The 22391-nt window shown below is 36.8% G+C and overlaps 1 protein-coding gene across 4 annotated transcripts in view; it reads right to left on the bottom strand.

Moving 5' to 3' along the window:
• The window catches only part of pdlim5b (PDZ and LIM domain 5b), a 131712-nt gene that overhangs the window by 59401 nt on the left and 49920 nt on the right, over positions 1-22391 (bottom strand). For all 4 annotated transcript variants that reach the window (XM_062032182.1, XM_062032184.1, XM_062032180.1 and 1 more), the window contains exon 3: positions 13463-13614. In XM_062032182.1, the coding sequence (XP_061888166.1) occupies positions 13463-13614 (152 nt within the window). The remainder of the gene's footprint in view (positions 1-13462; positions 13615-22391) is intronic.

The raw sequence follows: 22391 nt of genomic DNA, 5'->3' as shown, positions 1-22391 counted from the left end.
CAATAAGCCCATATATCCTCTTACTGCCAAGTTAGCCAGGCTGCGGGGGGTGGGGTGGGGGGAAGAAAAGTTAATCTGAGGCTGAGTTGACTTGAAACTGTTTAATGTTGCACTTTTTATATGTAGAAGAAAAGTTTAGTCATTTTATTTAATCTGAGCAACAACTTGAGGGGGTTTAATGTTGATTAACGTGGACCCTGACTTAAAACAAGTTGAAAAACTTATTCGGGTGTTACCATTTAGTGGTCAGTTGTACGGAATATGTACTGTACTGTACTATCTACTAATAAAAGTCTCAATCAATCAATCAAAAAAGCACTTTATATGTAGAAAGATTTTGTTAAGAAACCATTCTGAGCCTTATCTTACTTAGTTTCTATTTTATATATGTTGACCACATTAACCCTGGCAATGGACCCTGTGTGTGTACAGTATGTATGTTATGCCATTGTTGACAAATTTGGTAAATAAATAACCTAAAAATGTATATTTTGTTGTTTTCTTACTGTACCGAAAATGAACCGAACCGTGACCTCTAAACCGAGGTACGTACCGAACCGACATTTTTGTGTACCGTTACACCCCTAGTATATACGCAGATTAATCACCCAATTTATTGTGACTGAACATGCTTCTTTAGCTTAACTATAGATGGTTACCTGAAAGGTAATAAGGTCAGTGATCAGGGCAAAAATGAGTGAGGAATTTCCTGGCAAATTTAACTTCAGAACACACCCTGACTGGACATAAAAAAAAACTATTACCAAATTTTGAGCAAATAAATGTAGTGCATTCCTGTGCATGTTCCTAGATGACATTCTAACAGTAAAATTAAATTTGTGTCCAAATATTGAGGTCTGTAGTGAGTTAATTTCAATTAAGCAAGCAAGTCGTAACCTGTGATTAATAGGGGTGTAACGGTACGTGGTTAGGTATTGAACCATTTCGGTACGGGTGTGTTGGTTCGGTTCGGAGGTGTACCGAACGAGTTTCCACACGGACATATTAAGTAGCGTAACGCACGTCGTGTAAACAAAGCACACCAAGGCACAACACATGGCATGCTAGCAGCTAACGGGGCTAAGATAGACTGACCATACGTCCTCTTTTCACCGGACATGTCCTCTTTTGCGGAGCTGTCAGGGCGGAGTTTCTTAAATGCCTCGAATGTCCGGCATTTTGAGTTAGGGTTGCGTGTATTTTCAATGTACGTTCAGGGTTAAGAAGGGGTTAAAAACAAAACAAATTGTGCGCGCAGCAGCATTGGTGAGGAAAGGGCAGAGAGAGCGAGAGAGTTATGATAAACGCGCATGCGTCGCCAGGCTCTGCTTTTTATCCAAAGATTTATCAGTTTACATTTTTTATTATCTATAGCAGGGGTGTCAAAAGTGTGCTCCGGAGGCCATTTGCGGCCCACAGCTAATGTTTTAAAGGCCCACGGCACATTCTAAAAATACTATTAAAATAAAAAAAACATAACAAAAGTGAAATAAAAAAGCTTAAAGATTAAATGTAATTTAGAAAAAGTTGCAATGTTGACTAATAAAACAAAGCTGTTTTTTTTTTCTTTCAAACTGTCATTGCTCAAAACATTGAATCAAAATCAATTATTGACCTATTCAAGGTTCAGATTACTTCACATCAAATATTCCAGTAAGAAAAATATTTTTGGTGGCAGATTTTGCAAATTTGGTAAATAAATAACCCAAAAATGTATATTTTGTTGTTTTCTTACTGTACCGAAAATGAACCGAACCGTGACCTCTAAACCGAGGTACGTACCGAACCAAAATTTTTGTGTACCGTTAGACCCCTAGTGATTAATCATGATTAAATCCAAATTCAAAAATGTGATTAATCTAATTCGACCAGCCTCCTGGATTGTGTTTAACCAGCTTAGTTTATCTAAAAAATGAGCATGTTGTTTCATGTGTTGCTCTGTATTATCTTTTCAAACCAGGTGCTGCCAAACACTCAGACCTCTGGGGAGCATGGTGTTTGATTACAACACGCCGCATACTTCCATGACAATAAATAAACAGCAATTATCATTCCTTTCTAAGGCTACTTCCCACAGCTGCATTGTGTAACTGAAGTGTTGGCGGCTCTGGGACAAGCTTTCCATCATTGAAACAAAACACACACCCATTGAAGTTTGGTGAAAAAAGTCCTATCAACTTAAAGTATGATTCAAAAGATCAGACTTTGAGAAAAGTTGCTTCAGACATAGATTGATATTAAAAAGCTAATAAATCAGCACATCTTGTTAATTCTATCCTCTGGGGTGCAGGCGTTTTCTTGGCTTTGTTTGTGGGAATCCAGAAAGTGTTTATATCTAGCTAAGACAAATATTCTTCTCATAACAATTTACAACAATAAATAATTGGTATTTCTAATTTGTGTTCCTAATGTCAACAATTTCCAGTTTCCAAATATATATACACTGGAACCTCAATTAACGAATGCCTCTATTTGCATCCTTTTGGGTTTACGAATGTTTACATCGCACCACATATATCAATCAATCAATCAATCAAACAACGTTTATTTGTATAGCCCTTAATCACAAGTGTCTCAAAGACACAAGCCACAACGATCCCACATCAGGGCAAGAAAAAACTCAACCCAATGGGATATATGCCTCTGTGGCGTACGAACGCTTCATTCATTCCCTTTTCATGCTACTTGAAGCCATATATATATATATATATATATATATATATATATATATATATATATATATATATATATATATATATATATACACACACACTACCATTCAAAAGTTTGGGGTCACATTGAAATGTCCTTATTTTTGAAGGAAAAGCACTGTACTTTTCAATGAAAATTATTTTAAACTAGTCTTAACATTAAAGAAATATACTCTATACATAGCTAATGTGGTAGTAAATGACTATTCTAGCTGCAAATGTCTGGTTTTTGGTGCAATATCTACATAGGTGTATAGAGGCCCATTTCCAGCAACTATCACTCCAGTGTTCTAATGGTACAATGTGTTTGCTCATTGGCTCAGAAGGCTAATTGATGATTAGAAAACCCTTGTGCAATCATGTTCACACATCTGAAAACAGTTTAGCTCGTTACAGAAGCTACAAAACTGACCTTCCTTTGAGCAGATTGAGTTTCTGGAGCATCACATTTGTGGGGTCAATTAAACGCTCAAAATGGCCAGAAAAAGAGAACTTTCATCTGAAACTCGACAGTCTATTCTTGTTCTTAGAAATGAAGGCTATTCCACAAAATTGTTTGGGGGACCCCAAACTTTTGAACGGTAGTATATATATATATATATATATATATATATATATATATATATATATATATATATATATATATATATATATATATATATATATATATATATATATATATATATATATATATATATATATATATATATATATACACACACACATTGGTATACATACACATACATATATATACACACATACTGTATGTATACATACACATACATATATACATATATACACATACAGTATACACAAAGATATATACATACACACATATATGTGTGTATATATACAAATATACACACACACACATATATATATATATATATATATATATATATATATATATATATATATATATATATATATATATATATATATATATATATATATATATATATATATATATATATACATACACACACACACACATATATATACACACACATACTGTATATATACACATATACATACATACATATAAACATATACATACATATATATACATTAATACATACATATATACACACACATATGTGGCAAATATATACATATATACACACACATATGTGTGTGTGTGTGTGTGTATATATATATACACACATACACACATATATATAGATAGTATATACAGTATATATACATATATATATATATATATAGATAGATAGTATATACAGTATATATATATATATATATATATATATATATATATATATATATATATATATATATATATATAGTATATACAGTATATATATATATATATATATATATATATATATATATATATATATATATATATATATATATACATACATATATATATATATATATATATATATATATATATATATATATATATATATATATATATATATATATATATATATATATATATATATATATATATATATATATATATATATATATACATACATACATACATACATACATACACAATATAGTGTCTTCAAACTAGTGTGCAGTTTTTTTTACTAAAATGGGGACTTTTGTCGAGGCTAAAATCAATTATTCATGTTTACATTGATTCTTATGGTGAACTCTGCTTCACTGTATGTTTTAATTAAGCTTGTAAATCGAGGTTGCACTGTACTAATATATTAGAATCAATCTTTTAAAACTATTTCTACTTGAAATATAGCTATCAAATATGAATGATATTTTAGTCCTTTAAACCCTTTAAAAAACAGGATGTTTTATTTTTTACAACACTGATTTTCATACATTTCTATATTTTCACCAGTTTCAGATTTAAAACAAAAAACATAAATATTTACTGTATCTTCGTATTTTAGTTTTGTTTTTAACAATAAAATATGTATTATATTTTGGAGATTTTAAACATTTAAAGGCCAGTATATTTACTGTTTAGAACGCAAAAAAAACAAAATAATAAAACACAAACACATTTTTCCATCGATTGACACAGTTATTATGCAATATATATTTATCGTTTTATCACCTACCCCTATAATTTATTTTGCATTGTATATAAAATCATAATTATTCTCTATAAAATGTGTTTCATGTTCATATTTTTGAGAGTCTGGAGCGGATTATTTAGATTGACATTAACGATTATTCTTTTTAGTATGATTAGTTTTTTGTTGCATTTTTTGGAATGAATTACTTACAAAAATGGAGGTATTACTGTGATGACTACAAACGAACAAATTGCACAAAATGTCCACAGAGTTTCTTAAGGCCGCACATGTTGTCCTCCTATAAATTGTAAAAGTGGACCAGATCCAGCTCTGACAAAACATCCTCAAAAAAACTATAAGTCATCTCTGCCAAAAGGGGATAACAAAGCGGTTTTTTTTAGTTTGATAGCCAAACAGGATAAGGAAAAGTGTTTCAAAGCCTCCCCGTCTTCAATTCTCTGCTCTCACCTAGCAACAAGAGAATAACATCAGCATCAATAAAGCAGATTGTCTTCTAGAAGCAGCCTGTACACGGGAAGACTGCCTGCTTTGTAATACCTCCAATCATTCAAAAGTATATGCCGCTTTCTTTTTAAAATAGCCTGCTGCTGATATTGTGTGACATATGTTCATGTCTTTAGAAACCATACACGATGAATTTCCTATCATCATATGAAGTATAATGTAACATTCATGACATTTTTACCAAACTAAGATATTTTATTGTTATACCATGAGCTCTAAAAGTAGTGGTGCACAGGAAAAGAGAGGGCTACACGATCTGTTTAGGAAAGGAAGAAGATAAACACGTCTAATGTTGAAATGTCTATCTTCGGAATCAAAGAAAATAAGAGACAGGGTTACAGACTGAGTGGGGGCTACACTCAAGTCACATTCATCATCTTTTGGCACAAAAACATTATTACAACGTCAAAAGCCTTATCTGTGATCATCAAGGCCATAAATCACATTTCAATAGCTTTTTTTTTTTATTTATAGGAGTCTTTTTTTAGATGATTTAACTGTCCCCTCTAATGCTAACAACATAGTTCTAGACCCCAAAAATGATGTCTATAGGGAAAATCCACCCAAAAATGACACAGTAGTAATTCTAGGCTTGTTTTCCAACGAATTTTAGCACATTTTGTAGGCCCTCTTTGTCACCTACAGAAATTTCATATTGCGTAGTATGTGTTTTGGTGAATGCACTGCAAAAACTGAAATCTAAGTCAGATTAAATATCTCAAATAAGGGTGATATTTGCTTATTTTCTGTCTGTTTTACATGTTTTAAGGGTTTTGGTCCTAAATTATCTCAGTAAGCTTGTTGCTAAGATTTGATGACCTATATTGAGTAAACATGCTTGAAACTAGAATATCAACTGTTGCAAAGCTGTGTCATCAACACTCACAAGTATAAAACTACTTTTTCAAAGTAAGAATTTCTTATTTCAAGCATGAAAAAAAAAATCAGGACTGACACAATTTTGTCTCATAATTAAAACGGATGACAGCCAAATGGACTTTGCTGTTTTATTTTCAATGAAACAAGAGAAAATACATACTCATAAAGTAGTACAGTTGGCACAGTACAGTAAACTGACAGTTAATATTTAAACATTTAACATGTTACATTTCAAACTATTTTGAACAGATGCACATTCAGATGAATTCTTCAAAATTACAATTAAACATTTTTTGGCCGGGGGCCGGGCTGTATATATGCGCACTGAAAGAGCACGCACTTGGCGCTATGATGTCATGTTATCGATGGAAAAATGCATTTTTAGACAATATGATTTGCCTGAGCGGCTAGGAGACCCCGAGAGTAACAAGCGGTTGCCTTGTTGCCTTTCCATTAAGAACAATAAATTAGTTTTTAGTATCAGTTTGCTGGATTCAAGAAATGTAATGCCGAGCGCATATCATTATGTCAAGATAATGGCACTGGCATTTGTTTAATTTAAGAATATTTTTCAACATACTGAGCAAAAAGGTCTCTTTTTTTCTACAAAGAAAAGTGCACTTGTTATTAGTGAAAATATACTTATTTTAAGGTATTTTTGGTTTCATTGAAGTTAGCTAATTTTACTTGTTTTGGAAAGTCTTGACAAGCCGAATTTTCTTGTTCTATTGGCAGATAATTTTGCTTAGTTCAAATAAAATACCCCTAATTTTTGTAATTATTTTTCTTGTTTTTGAACACTGACTTTTTGCAGTGTGGTAAATGGGTTATATTTGTAAAGCGCTTTGACACTATCTATACATTCACCCATTCACACACACATCTTCTCCCAATCACAATATTTTTCGTGTACAATTTGAAGGAATTATCAAATATGTCCGCCACTTGTATTGTTGCAGTTTGTAGCAATACTAACTAAAAAGGGGTCAGGCTGCATACATTTTTTTTTAAATGACAGCAATATGACTCAAATCGATTCTGGCAAAATGGAAAGCAACAAGCGAGAGAAGTGTAAGTTGCAATGATCATTTTGAATAATTCAGACTTCTAAGAAGACTGTTTTTTGTCAGTGTTTGGATGAATACTTTTTTTTAAAGAAGCCAAATGTAATGCCAAAAATGAAGATCACCCCTTGACGGGGGAAACACTGAGTCATAACCTGCAAAAAAAACGGGAAAAAATTAAAGAAAAATAAGGAAAAGCCGCTAGTATTCTATTTTGCATCCTCTTCTACTGATGTTTTTCTCAAAATGCTTGAGGAAATTCTGAAAGAGCATGAGAAAACACAGGCTATGGTGCCTATGGAAGAGGAGATGGAAAAGCACAGAAGTACAAAAATGGCCATTTCTTTTTCCATTTCTTTTTTGCTCATAATGTTAACAATATTAGTTTTGAAGTAATCACAGACCAGGGCGACAAAAACATGCAATGAAGTGGTTAAAAGTAGGGCTGGGCCAATAAAACGATACCAATATATATCGTGATAGACATGATCATATAGATATAAAATGCATTCGATAAGTATATATATTTTTGGTCGGAAAGAATAAAGTTTGGGTGGTTGCATGAACAGAGGCACTCGCGGTCTGGTAAGCGAGACAAACAGGAAGTGGTCGTGAAATAGGAGGAACGCGCTAAACAGCCAATCGCGTAAATGTATCAACCATAATTTTTTGGTTTCACCATCTCACTGTCAATTTTCTGTACAGAGCAAAATACATTAAAAATGAGTGTTGCAGAGAGCGAAGAAATAGTGGACCAAACAGGAAAAGTCACCTCCACAGTATGGCAGTTTTGGGGATTTTATTTTCCTATCAACACACGTCCATTCCCTATTCGAATGTACAGAAACAGGTAGGAACTAAATTGCAGGACTGTATAATGAAAATAAATAACAAAATATAACAAATGTGCTACTTTTAATAATTAATAATTTGGTGCAATAATATTCAAATAAGAATTACTTTGTGGCTAAACCTGCAAATACATTTTCTTTTCAAGTTTCTCTAAATTAAAATTTTCCCACTTTGTACTATTTTGTTACACTTTATTAGGCATTTCTTACATATTCTTTTTTTTTTTTTACCTTAAAGAGGTTATTGTTAAGTATTTATTGTGTTTTCCACACTTCTATTGATATGTGATTTACTTTCTACCGTGATAGCTGTGGGGATTATAATCAGAGTAAGGTTACATTTGAAGTTAAAATGTAAACATTTAGTATATTTTTCTCCTGGTCCATATTTCCATAGGTCATAAAAAATATCAATAATCATTGATTGCCACCTGTTTAAAAAATGTATATCGTGATACAGTTTTCAGCTTTATCGCCCAGCCCTAGTTATTATAATATTTTTACATGCCTTTACTGCACTATCTATGCAGGGAAATGGGTTCCAGCTCTGTAGATCAGTGTTTTTCAACCTTTTTTGAGCCAAGGTTCATTTTTTGCGTTGAAAAAATCCGGAGGCACACTACTAGCAGAAAACATTAAAAAACGAAACTCAGTTGACAGTAAAAAGTTGTTGTCGCAATTGTTGGATATGACTTTAAACCATAACCAAGCATGCATCAATGTAGCTCGTCTCAAAGTAGGTGTACTATCACCACCTGTCACATCACGCCCTGACTTATTTTGAGTTTTTTGCTGTTTTCCTGTGTGTAGTGATTTAGTTCTTGTCTTGCGCTCCTATTTTGGTGGCTTTTTCTCTTTTTTTGGTATGTTCCTGTATAAGGCTGAAACGACGCGTCGACGTCATCGGTTACATAAATACGTCGACGCCGTTTTTGTGCGTCGACGCGTCGCATAATTATGTCACAGTACCGTCATGGCGGAGCGCAAAGCAGACTGTGCGAGCGAGGGGGAAAAAGCACGCCAAAAGTCGTCAAAAGTGTGGGAGTATTTCAATAAACGGCCTAATAATGTTGTTGTATGCACACTGTGTCGAGCGGAAATGGCCTATCATAGCAGCACAACGGCTATGAACGAACATTTGAAAAGAAAACCATCAACTAGTCAATCGTCCGCGTTAGCATACGTTGTCATCATTACACAAAAACATGAATGTGTCATTTGTATCTGCTAGGGGTGTAACGGTACGTGTTTTGTATTGAACCGTTGCGGTACGGGGCTTTCGGTTCGGTACGGGGGTGTACCGAACGAGTTTCTAAGCTAAAGCTAACTTTAGCTGCTAAAGTGTTAACAAGCTGCTTTGCTCCTTCTGTCTCTGTCTCAGCACGCAGCATTGTCCCACCCATACAACCATCTGATTGGTACACACAAAGCATTATCAGCCAATCAGCAGTGCGTAGTCAGCGCTTCAGCGTCTAGCAGATAGGTGTTTAGCAGGTGAGCATCAGGCAGCGGACTCTCCCCAAATGATAATAAACACCTCCCAGTCAACTACTAGTAACATCACTATGAGCCCGTTGACCTTCTTGAAACTTAAACTGCAGCTCAGCTCACTCGCAGTCCTGGCTTGAGGTGAAGGCTAATTACCTCTCAGTTCCAGCCACATTGACCCCTTCTGAGCGTAGACATGCTAACCTTTCTTCATTACAACTGTTAGTCACTCCCTGGAATGAGTAGAATTGGTTATTGTGTACTGTGTTGGACTGGATGTTTATTTTGCACATTTTAAAAGCAATACTTAATGTTTACAGTGCTCCAGAATATTTAGATTGGCACTTTTTTGTATTGGATGTTTATCTTTATTTTTGCACATTTTAGCAAATAAGCAATACTTTCACTTTTGTTGAAATGTTTACACTGTTGTTACAGAATATTTCGTTTTGCACTTTTTTGTATTGGATGTTTATCTTTATTTTTGCACATTTTAAAGCAAAATAAGCAATACTTTTACTTTTGAAATGCTTATACTATTGCAGAATATTAAGATTTGCACTGGAGGTTTACTTTTATATTTGCACATTAAAAAGCAAATAAGCTACTTTTAATTTTGTTAAATGTTAAAAGTTTTAAATGTTTACATTGTTACAGAATATTTTGTCATGTTGTTGTCACTGTTGACTGAGTGGCCATACTTCTTTTTTGTTGTAAATAAAAACCATGCCTTTTGAAAAAACTGGCCTACATTTATTTTTTCATCTTCATTTTAAATAAAATAAAATAAAAAATAATCGGTAAAAGGAAAAATAATCTATAGATTAATCGGAAAAATAATCTATAGATTAACCAATTAATCGAAAAAAATAATCTATAGATTAATCGATAGAAAAATAATCGTTAGCTGCAGCCTTATTCCTGTAGCAATTTCATGTCTTCCTTTGAGCGATATTTCCCGCATCTACTTTGTTTTAGCAATCAAGAATATTTCAGTTGTTTTTATCCTTCTTCGTGTCACGTCATGTTCGGTTGTACACTGTGGACGCCGTCTTTGCTCCACAGTAAGTCTTTGCTGTCGTCCAGCATTCTGTTTTGGTTTACTTTGTAGCCAGTTCAGTTTTAGTTTCGTTCTGCATAGTCTTCCTTAAGCTTCAATCCCTTTTCTTAGGGGCACTCACCTTTTGTTTATCTTTGGTTTAAGCATCGGATGCCTTTTTACCTGCACACTGCCTCCCGCTGTTTCCAACATCTATAAAGCAATTAGCACCGGCTGCCACCTACTTATACTCTGCCGAACACAGACACTCAACAACAACACATCATTTGCAGACTACAATTACTGGTTTGCAAAAAATATTTTTCACCCAAATAGGTGAAATTAGAAAATCTCTCACGGCACACCAGTGGTTGAATAACACTGCTGTAGATGACGTCACACCAAAATGGGGAGATGTATCGATGGAAAGAGGGCATTCCAAGTACAGTTAGTTACTGGTACTCAATAACTAAGTATTGTGGGAAATGAATGCAATATTCATTTTCGGGAGCAAAAATTACATGAAGGGAACTTGTTAGGGAAATTTAAGTCATCTGGACCCTCGGGTTCCTTTAATCAACATCCAACTATTTCTACAGCCTCCAAAAACAATGTTCAGCGTCAACACAATGTTTTGTTGCCCGTAAAAGATTACACCCAGCTGTGGCATGCATGGCGCTATTTTAAGCTCATTCTTCCACAATTAAGACCGGGAGACTCCATTCTTGATTAAATGTGCTGATAGACCTCTGACTTTTTCTCACGTCACATTTTTACAGCGCGTGCGTGCTTAAACACTTTTTGGCTGTAAAACGAGTTCTGTGTTTGGCCTTTATAGTCAACGTGTGGGTAGTTATTTTTGAAGGCATCCGTTTTATTCGGGAGGTTTTGATGCTCCCGAGCTCCTCCTCCTTGTGTTGTGGTGAAAACAAACATTGAGGAATGTTGTAATATGAGCAATGGAATTCCAGGTTTCTTCCTTTTCCAAATGGGCAAAGCAGACGAACAGTTGATGTGCTCAACGTGATTTGACATAAACCAAAGCTGAAGCCTGATCTGATGACTTCAACAGATCTGAGCTATCCTAAGTGAACCCAGCCAGTCTCCACAGATTGTCTGCATGGACAATTTAGAATGTTATAAAGCAGATGGTCCAATGCAAATACAACAATACACACTCATTGTTATGATGAACTTCATTCTAGGCACTTTGCTGGCCGAGAGGAACAGGAAGACTAAAACTGAAACCCCCGTGTAAGTAAAACATCTCTGTTCAGTCATTTTTTTAGGGAGACTGGAGCCTATCACAGCTCAGCCATTATACTCTAAATGCTCAATTAAAGCCTCTATTTAGTTAACCTGTGAGTGTCTTATAGTCACTCCAAATAGCTGTGGCTGTGGTCAACCTACTGTAAATACTTTAAGTGAACTCTACAACATGGCAGTAGCTTCATTTAAAGCTGTATTATCTTTCATAATGGGAGCCCTTTACCTTTTTGCTTTGTATATTTTGAACGCAAGTTACGTCAAGATATTGAACATTTAAGTCTCTAGTCCAGAGCTGGGCAAATATTTTGACTCGGGGGCCACATTGAGAGAAAAAAATGTGTCTGGGGGGCCAATGAGTATGTGTGTATAAATTGTATGTACACATTTAGCTGTAAATATACACTACCGTTCAAAAGTTTGGGGTCACATTGAAATGTCCTTATTTTTGAAGGAAAAGCACTGTACTTTTCAATGAAGATAACTTTAAACTAGTCTTAACTTTAAAGAAATACACTCTATACATTGCTAATGTGGTAAATGACTATTCTAGCTGCAAATGTCTGCTTTTTGGTGCAATATCTACATAGGTGTATAGAGGCCCATTTCCAGCAACTATCGCTCCAGGGTTTGCTGTTTTTTTACATTTTTGTTGTGTTTTGCTTGATTGTAAAAGATACACAACTATCGAGGAAATGGTCTGAGAAGTACAAGAGGAGCGATGCTCATTTGTTGTTAATATTCAGTGTTATATTGTTCATAGTTAATATTGTAAATCCCACTTTCTTTATTGTAATGCACATTTTGGGTGTCCCATTCAGTAAAAAATGGTAAAATTCCATTCCGTTTTTTTGAGGTGGTCTGTCATAACGTTTTCAGAACTCTATCGGACATTGTGACTTTTGGTATCAGTGTTCCTGGAAAAAAAGGAACCCAAACACACATATACCGTACAGCATTCACTACCGTTCAAAAGTTTGGGGTCACCCAAACAATTTTGTGGAATAGCCTTCATTTCTAAGAACAAGAATAGACTGTTGGGTTTCAGATGAAAGTTCTCTTTTTCTGGCCATTTTGAGCGTTTAATTGACCCCACAAATGTGATGCTCCAGAAACTCAATCTGCTCATAGGAAGGTCAGTTTTGTAGCTTTTGTAACGAGCTGAACTGTTTTCAGATGTGTGAACATGATTGCACAAGGGTTTTCTAATCATCAATTAGCCTTCTGAGCCAATGAGCAAACACATTGTACCATTAGAACACTGGAGTGATAGTTGCTGGGAATGGGCCTCTATACACCTATGTAGATATTGCACCAAAAACCAGACATTTGCAGCTAGAATAGTCATTTACCACATTAGCAATGTATAGAGTGTATTTCTTTAAAGTTAAGACTAGTTTAAAGTTATCTTCATTGAAAAGTACAGTGCTTTTCCTTAAAAAATAAGGACATTTCAATGTGACCCCAAACTTTTGAACGGTAGTGTATGTATAATGTTTTAATCAGCCTTTTGCTTTGAAACAATTTATCAGTCCGCTTCCCATCCAACCCAATCCGGCCCGCATACTGTGTGCTACAAAAACCTGGCCCTTAGACAAATATAATTGAGGACCCCTGCTGCATTTCTTACCTCTGTAAAGTTAGGCTGAGATTGCCGGCACAGGCTTTAATCTTGTTCTGGGCCTCGAGGTGATTCATGCTGTCAGTGGAGATGCCATTTATGGACAGAATGACGTCTCCCACACTCATCTTGGCTCGGGCTGCTTTGCCTCCGTCCGTCAGCTGTGACGACCCAGGCAAAAATGCAAATAAAACCAGTTAAAAGTGTGTTAACTTGCATCAATGTACAGTACAGTTCATTACAACATAACCCCAACATGTTATGATTCGGAAGTCAAACACAACAATAGTAAGTGAATTGGCCTTCATGGTTCTGCAGAACTTAAACAGTTCACTAAATATGACTTGAATGAATGAGTAACGGTGTATGAATAGGGACAAGATTTACAAGTGGCACATTAACTCCTTATAAGGTCATTTTAGCCAATCAGACAACCATAAAACAAATCATGTTACGGACTGTTGTTTGGTCTTGTTGATCTGGACCAGAGGTCGGCAACCCGCGGCTCTTTAGCGCCGCCTTAGTGGTTCCCTGGAGCTTTTTCAAAAATCTATGAAAATGGAAAATGATGGTGGAAAAAAATATATTTTTGGTTTTAATATGGTTTCTGTAGGAGGACAAACATGACACAAACCTCCTTAATTGTTAGAAATCCCACTGTTAAGATTAAACATACTTCACTGATGAGAGTATTTGGCAAGCGCCGTTTTGTCCTACTAACTGTAGTTTGTTTACATGTACAACTTTCTCCGACGCTGCCACAGAAAAACGTGTTTTATGCCACTCCTCTGTCTCATTTTGTTCACCAAACCTTTTATATTGTGCATGAATGCACAAATATGAGTTTTGTTGATGTTATTGGCTTGTTGGAGTGCTAATCAAGCATATTTGGTCAGTGCATGACTGAAAGTTAATTGATGCTAACATGCTATTTAGGATAGCTTTATGTACAGTACAGGCCAAAAGTTTGGACACACCTTCTCATTTCAATGTGTTTTCTTTATTTTCTAGACTATTTACATTGTAGATTGTCACTGAAGGCATCAAAACTATGACACCTGTGAAGTGAAAACCATTTCAGGTGACTACCTCTTGAAGCTCATCGAGAGAATGCCAAGAGTGTGCGAAGCGGTAATCAGAGCAAAGGGTGGCTATTTTGAAGAAACTAGAATATAAGACATGTTTTTAGTTATTTCACCTTTTTTTTGTTAAGTACATAACTCCACATGTGTTCATTCATAGTGTTGATGCCTTCAGTGACAATCTACAATGTAAAAAGAACACAATGAAATGAAAGAAAACACATTGAATGAGGAGAAGGTGTGTCTAAACTTTTGGCCTGTACTGTACATATTGCATCATTATGCCTCGCTTGTAGGTATATTTGAGCGAATTTAATTTCCTTTACTTATGTCCTCTGTGTTTTCAATTTATATTTGCATGTCTCATGACTCTGTATGTAATATTGGCTGCATTTCTGATAGTTGTTTGTGTGCCGTTATAGACCACCACAAACATTACCCAGCTTGCAAAGATTGTAATGAATCCATTAGAAGAAGACAGCCTGCCGTTTCCTTTAACTTGGACACACACATCTATACCTTTGGTGATTCTAAACCAGTAATTTCCAGGAGTTATCTCATCCTTGGAGAAGCCTCAGTTTTACTAATGTTTTCCAATGTTGTAAAAATATGTAGAATAAGTATTACATTTCAACATTTCTGTCAATTAAGATGTGCGTCAGCCTGCGACACATAGTCATTTTGATAGTAGGCTATTATAGCTAAGATAGACATGTACATCATGTGCTGCCTTCATTATAACACTTATATAAGGCCTATAATGTTTTGCGGCTCAATACAGATTTTTTTTATTTTATTTTTGGTCCAATATAATTTTTTGTTGCCGACCCAAGGATGCAGAGACAGCAGGTATATATATATATATATATATATATATATATATATATATATATATATATATATATATATATATATATATATATATATATAATTAGAGAAAACCAAAAAGTAGTGCAGCAGCGAAGTGCACAAAAAAGCAACACGGCACAGGAAGCGCAAGGAAGCTATGCAGCACGTTAATGTACAAAGTAGAGATAAATGCTTTAAAATGGAAAATATTGGAAATTATCGGTATCGGTTTCAACCTCCCAATTTTCCCGGGAGACTCCCGAATTTCAGAGCCCTTCCCGAAAATCTGGCGGGACAACATTATTGGGGGCGTGCCTTAAAGGCACTGCCTTTAGCGTCCTCTACAACCTGTCGTAACGTCCGCTTTTTCTCCATACAAACAGCGTGTCGGCCCAGTCACATAATGTCTACGGCTTTTCACACACATAAGTGAATGCATAGCATACTTGATCAACAGCCATACAGGTCACACTGAGGGTGCCCGTATAAACAACTTTAACACTGTTACAAATATGCGCCACACTGTGAACCCACACCAAACAAGAATGACAAACACATCTCGGGAGAATATCCGCACCGTAACACAACATAAACACAAAAAAAAAAAAAACAGAACCCCTTGCAGCACTAACTCTTCCGGGACGCTACAATATACACCCCCCGCTACCCCCTATTTTGGTCCATTATGGCTCTTTTAACATTTTTGGTTGCCGACCCCTGATCTAGACCCAAGGATGCAGAGACAGCAGGTAAAAACCCTATAATTAGAGAAAACCAACAAGTAGTGCAGCAGCGAAGTGCACAAAAAAATCAGGGAAAGGGAAAGCTATGCAGAACGTTAAGGTACAAAGCAAAATGATCCAGGCATGAGAAGCCTTCTGATTGACAACCAGGAACAGCTGTGTAGTCTGCTTCCCAATCAGGAAACAGATGAGAAAAACAGTACCCAGACCAGAAGGGTAATGGTGACAAGCAGCAAGTGGAAAATAATGCAAAATACGAGGAAATAATAAAGTCCAAACTGTCATGTGAGATCATGAGATACTAATCACTTGCCCCACCTTGTTAATCAACTTGAAACCTGTCCGACCATGCTGGCTGCTATTATGCAGTAACAAAAGAGAACATTGCAAACGTGTGATTTTACTTTGGCGTTGTTCCATCTTATCTTTGCGTCATCCCTCCCAAGTATGAAAGAGTGTGACGGGAAGAAACTAAGGTGTGTTGGGAGTCAGATGGTAGTAATCAGGGGCGAAGGTGTTGAAAAACAGGCGTGCATATCGTGACAGGGCCATGACGGAGGTAATCTGCTAAAGAATGGAAGATAAGAGGGCTCACATCATGACCTAAATGTCTACATGTCATTTAGCGTTTATACACCACAGATGACGCTGTGAAGTAGCGGGGGGGGGGATTCCCATTTCAAGAGCCCAAAAGATAATAACCAGAAACCAGGACCATACCAATGGAATGTTCAAAAACTTAATGACATAAGAATCACTAGGGGTGTGGGGAAAAATCGTTTCGAATTCGAATCGCGATTCTCACGTTGTGCGATTCAGAATCGATTCTCATTTTTAAAAAATAGATTTTTTTTTTTTTTTTAATTATTAAAAAAAAAAAAGACACAACAAACTACCTTTTTGTCTCTCATGGACACACACCTGTTGTTGTTGACTTTGGACTTATCGGCTGCACGACATCAAGGCCGCGGAACAGAGACACGCGGCAGGCTTACACACACACATGCATCCACAAAAATATACGCCACAAACACATACATACCCCACCCCCAATCCAACGCCCTAGACGCAAATAAGGGTGATGGAAGGATGGGCAGCGCCTGAGGGCTGCGGCCTGCCACCATGACCCCCCCACTCCCTCCCCTCTGTTGCTAGATATCTCAAGATGTACGTTGTAATATGTATATTTTCTTTGCTATGGAGGTTTTTTCCCACTCCAGACTGGGCCCCCTCAGGAGCCCAGTCTAGATTGTATTTTTTTATTCATCCTTCCCCAGCGTTTACCTTTTTCCCCATCTTTTACAGGGCGGGGCTCCTTGTGGCGACCCATCAGCGTTCCTGTTCTGTAACCCTGTACACCAGGGGTCACCAACCTTTTTGAAACCAAGAGCTACTTCTTGGGTACTGATTAATGCGAAGGGCTACCAGTTTGATACACACTTAAATAAATTGCCAGAAATAGCCAATTTGCTCAATTTACCTTTAACTTTATGTTATTATTAATAATTAATGATATTTATCCTTGTGGAAACACTGATCATCTTAATGATTTCTCACAATAAATATATATAGAAGCAGATAAATATCAATATGCAACACTTTATTTTTATATTTTCTCTAAGTGCACATTTTAAAAATTGAACATTTTCAAATGATCACTTCTAAGACAGTCTTGTGAAATCACAATATCCCATTTTAACTAACTAGCCACTAACATTTTTTTTTAAATCATGAATTACTTTGCACCATGTTTGTACAAATAATAACTCATGTAAAATACAAAAGTCAACTGTCAAATTTTTAAATAAATCATGTCACACTTTGAACTGGACACCAAATCTGTTATCTGTTTCTTTGTCAGTTAGTGAAGACCAAGTCTTTAAAATATTTTCTTGGATTTTCAAATTTTATTTGAGTTTTGTCTCTCTTAGAATTAAAAATGTCGAGCAAAGCGAGACCAGCTTGCTAGTAAATAAATACAATTTAAAAATAGAGGCAGCTCACTGGTAAGTGCTGCTATTTGAGCTATTTTTAGAACAGGCCAGCGGGCTACTTATCTGGTCCTTACCTGGTGCCCGCGGGCACCGCGTTGGTGACCCCTGCTGTACACTGTTTGTTTGTCTAATCTTGAACGGGTTTGTGCTGAAAACAAAGTTTTGTTGTACTTGTGCAATGACAATAAAGACCTATCCTATCCTGATACCTGCACCATGTTTCAAAAACTAATTGATGGAGAATAAGACTCATTTTCAGGAGCAAAAAATACGGTAAATAGAAGGTGTTAAAGGCCTACTGAAAGCCACTACTACCGACCACGCAGTCTGATAGTTTATACATCAATGATGAAATCTTAACATTGCAACACATGCCAATACGGCCGGGTTAACTTATAAAGTGCAATTTTAAAATTCCCGCCACACTTCCGGTTGAAAAACTCCTTTGGATATGATTTATGCGCGTGACGTCACAGAATCCACGGAAGTGGTTGGACCCCGTCGAACCCGATACAGAAACCTCTTGTTTTCTTCGACAAAATTCCACAGTATTCTGGACATCTGTGTTGGTGAATCTTTTGCAATTTGTTTAATGAACAATGGAGGCTGCAAAGAAGAACGTTGTAGGTGGGATCGATCGGTGTATTAGCGGCTAAGTACAATACTTACAGCAACACAACAAGGACTACTTACTACGCCTAGCTGATGCTTGCCGCCAAACCCACGGATGAAGTCCTTCGTCGCGCCGTCGATCGCTGGAACGCAGGTGAGCACGGCTGTTGATGGGAAGATGAGGGCTGGCTGGCGTAGGTGGAGCGCTAATGTTTTTATCATAGTTCTGTGAGGTCCGGTTGCTAAGTTGCTAAATTAGCCTTAGCGTCGTTAGCAACAGCATTGTTAAGCCTTACCAGGCTGAGAATTTTTAACCGTGTAGTTACATGTACATGGTTTAATAGTATTGTTGATCTTCTGTCTATCCTTCCAGTCAGGGGTTTATTTATTTTGATTCTATCTTCATTTGAGAACGATGCTATCACGTTAGCTCAGTAGCTAAGTGTGTCACCGATGTATTGTCGTGGAGATAAAAGTCACTTTAAATGTCCATTTCACGTTCTCTACTCTCATTTTCAAGAGGATATAGTATCCGAGGTGGTTTAATACAAATCCGTGATCCACAATAGAAAAAGGAGAGAGTGTGGAATCCAATGAGCCAGCTTGTACCTAAGTTACGGTCAGAGCGAAAAAAGATACGTCCATCACTGCCTCTCTAGTCCTTCACTGTAACGTTCCTCATCTACGAATCTTTCATCCTCGCTCAAATTAATGGGGTAATCGTCGCTTTGTCGCTCCGAATCTCTCGCTCCATTGTAAACAACGGGGAATTGTGAGGAATCCTAGCTCCTGTGACGTCACGCTACTTCCGGTACAGGCAAGGCTTTTTTTTATCAGCGAGCAAAAGTTGCGAACTTTATCGTCGATTTTCTCTACTAAATCCTTTCAGCAAAAATATGGCAATATCGCGAAATGATCAAGTATGACACATAGAATGGATCTGCTATTCCCGTTTAAATAAAACAAATCATTTCAGTAGGCCTTTAATGAAAATTCAGTCATCAGGACACTATGGGTCCTTTCAACAGTTGGCCCTAACTTGCTTTGTGCAACTGGGCTCAACATAAACTTTGCTGACTTGCCAAATAGGATGGTCCATTGCCTTGTTAAGTTGGGATAAATTCACACCTTCTGTGTCTGCATTCAGGTTCGGTAGCGTAATGGTTTCCACTGGTGTGAAAATAAGAAGACAATGGGGCAAAAAGAATGCGTCCATTGTGTTCAACATGGACAATTGTGGAAAGGAGCTGGGAGGAATGAGGAAGTGACAAGAGGTGGAGGCCAAGAACTCGGACAGTGAGTCATTTCTTTGGAGTCACACTTCCTGGGATCACTTGGCACGTCAGAGTCTTAAGTGAGGATTATGCAAACACAGCGGTGACTCGGGGAAGCTGCTGGAAGTACTACTTGTGAGGTGTTTGCTGCACAATGCCTCGAGTGACTCAATGCCAGGTTTTTTATGGCGTCTGTCTTGACTCACTTACTCGCAATAAAACGCCTCCTTTTGCTCCACAGTGCACGGTATACAATCGTCCTGGCATCCTTCCGAAACCTGGCTCAGGGAAAGCTGCAGACATTGAAATTTCCAGATTGTTTGCTCACTCTCTCGGCAGTAGCGTGTTTGTGGCTTGTTAAACTAATGGAGAGTGACAAAGAATGCCTGCCCCGCAGGGACAATAATATGTACAACTATATATGGTAAACTACTGGGAGACACGAAGGCCTGGGAAGTCTTGTAATAGTCTCAGAATGCCGCCTTTTATACATGGGCGGCTGTGTTTAATACCAAGTTTGTGGCGGACATGCATTTCGTAAATACAGGCCAGGGTTTCACAGGGAATGCAAATGAAGTGAACTCGGGCGTGATTCAGCTAAAAGGTGAACGATACACAGACCAAAGACACAGAAAAGTGTTAAAAATGACTTCAAAAACATGCCGAAATGATAAATATGTAAGAGAAAAACTGCTCAGCGCAGGCTTTGGTCCCATGACAAAAATTCCAGCGAACGCGAGACAAACCACACCGATGTCAGGGTTAATAAAAAAAACTAAAAATAAGAGGTGGTCCACAACCAATAGAATATAATAGAAAGTACTTTATTGATCCCTGGGGGAAATTCAGCACCACAGTTCGCTCACATTAGAGAAGAATAATAATAAATAATATAATATATATACACTACCGTTCAAAAGTTTGGGGTCACATTGAAATGTCCTTATTTTTGAAGGAAAAGCACTGTACTTTTCAATGAAGATAACTTTAAACTAGTCTTAAAGGCCTACTGAAATGATTTTTTTTTATTTAAACGGGGATAGCAGATCTATTCTATGTGTCATACTTGATCATTTCGCGATATTGCCATATTTTTGCTGAAAGGATTTAGTATAGAACAACGACGATAAAGATTGCAACTTTTGGTATCTGATAAAAAAAAGGCTTGCCCCTACCGGAAGTAGCGTGACGTAGTCAATTGAACATATACGCAAAGTTCCCTATTGTTTACAATGATGGCCGCATGAAGTGAGAGAGATTCGGACCGAGAAAGCGACAATTTCCCCATTAATTTGAGCGAGGATGAAAGATTTGTGGATGAGTAAAGTGCAAGTGAAGGACTAGTGGGGAGTTGAAGCTATTCAGATAGGGAAGATGCTGTGAGAGCCGGGGGTGACCTGATATTCAGCTGGGAATGACTACAACAGTAAATAAACACAAGACATATACTTACTCTATTAGCCACAACACAACCAGGCTTATATTTAATATGCCACAAATTAATCCTGCATAAAAACACCTGCGTGTTTGTTATGCTAGCTCCTAGCTCCTATGCTAGCTCCTAGCTCCATAGAACACGCCAATACAATTCAAACACCTGATCAACACACACAATCACTCAGCCCAAAAGACCGTTCACCTAACCCAAGGTTCATAAAGCTTATATATTTTAAAAAAGTTACGTACATACGCAAAAAAAAGTTGCGCACATACGGTCAAGCGATCAAATGTTTAGAAGCCAAAGCTGCATACTCACAGTAGCACGTCTGCGTCTTTGTCATCCAAATCAAAGTAATCCTGGTAAGAGTCTGTGTTGTCCCAGTTCTCTACAGGCGTCTGTGTATCGAAGTCAAAAGTCCTCCTGGTTAGAGTCTCTGTTATCCGAGTTCTTCCATCTTGACTGCATCTTTCGGGAATGTAAACAAAGAAGCGCCGGCTGTGTACTGTTGTTGCTGACTACGTTCGAAAAATACGTCCATTTCGCACCGACAACTTTCTTCTTTGCTTGCTCAGCTTCCTTCTCCATAATGCAATGAACATGATTGCAACAGATTCACGAACACAGATGTCCAGAATACTGTGGAATTATGAAATGAAAACAGAGCTTTTTCGTATTGGCTTCAATGTGGAAGGCATACCCGTGTTCCCCGGGTTACGTCACGTGCATACGTCATCCTCAGAGGCGTTTCGAACCGGAAGTTTAGCGGCAAATTTAAAATGTCACTTTATAAGTTAACCCGGCCGTATTGGCATGTGTTATAATGTTAAGATTTCATCATTGATATATAAACTATCAGACTGCGTGGTCGGTAGTAGTGGCTTTCAGTAGGCCTTTAAGTGCAGTCAAGAAGGAACATATGCATTATACAGTCTGATGGCTGTCG

Source organism: Entelurus aequoreus, linkage group LG21 (assembly GCF_033978785.1).
Source record: "Entelurus aequoreus isolate RoL-2023_Sb linkage group LG21, RoL_Eaeq_v1.1, whole genome shotgun sequence".
Classification (NCBI taxonomy): domain Eukaryota; kingdom Metazoa; phylum Chordata; class Actinopteri; order Syngnathiformes; family Syngnathidae; genus Entelurus; species Entelurus aequoreus.
The sequence above is the reverse complement of the archived record's forward strand: the minus strand, read 5'-3'. Positions and strand labels throughout refer to the sequence as shown.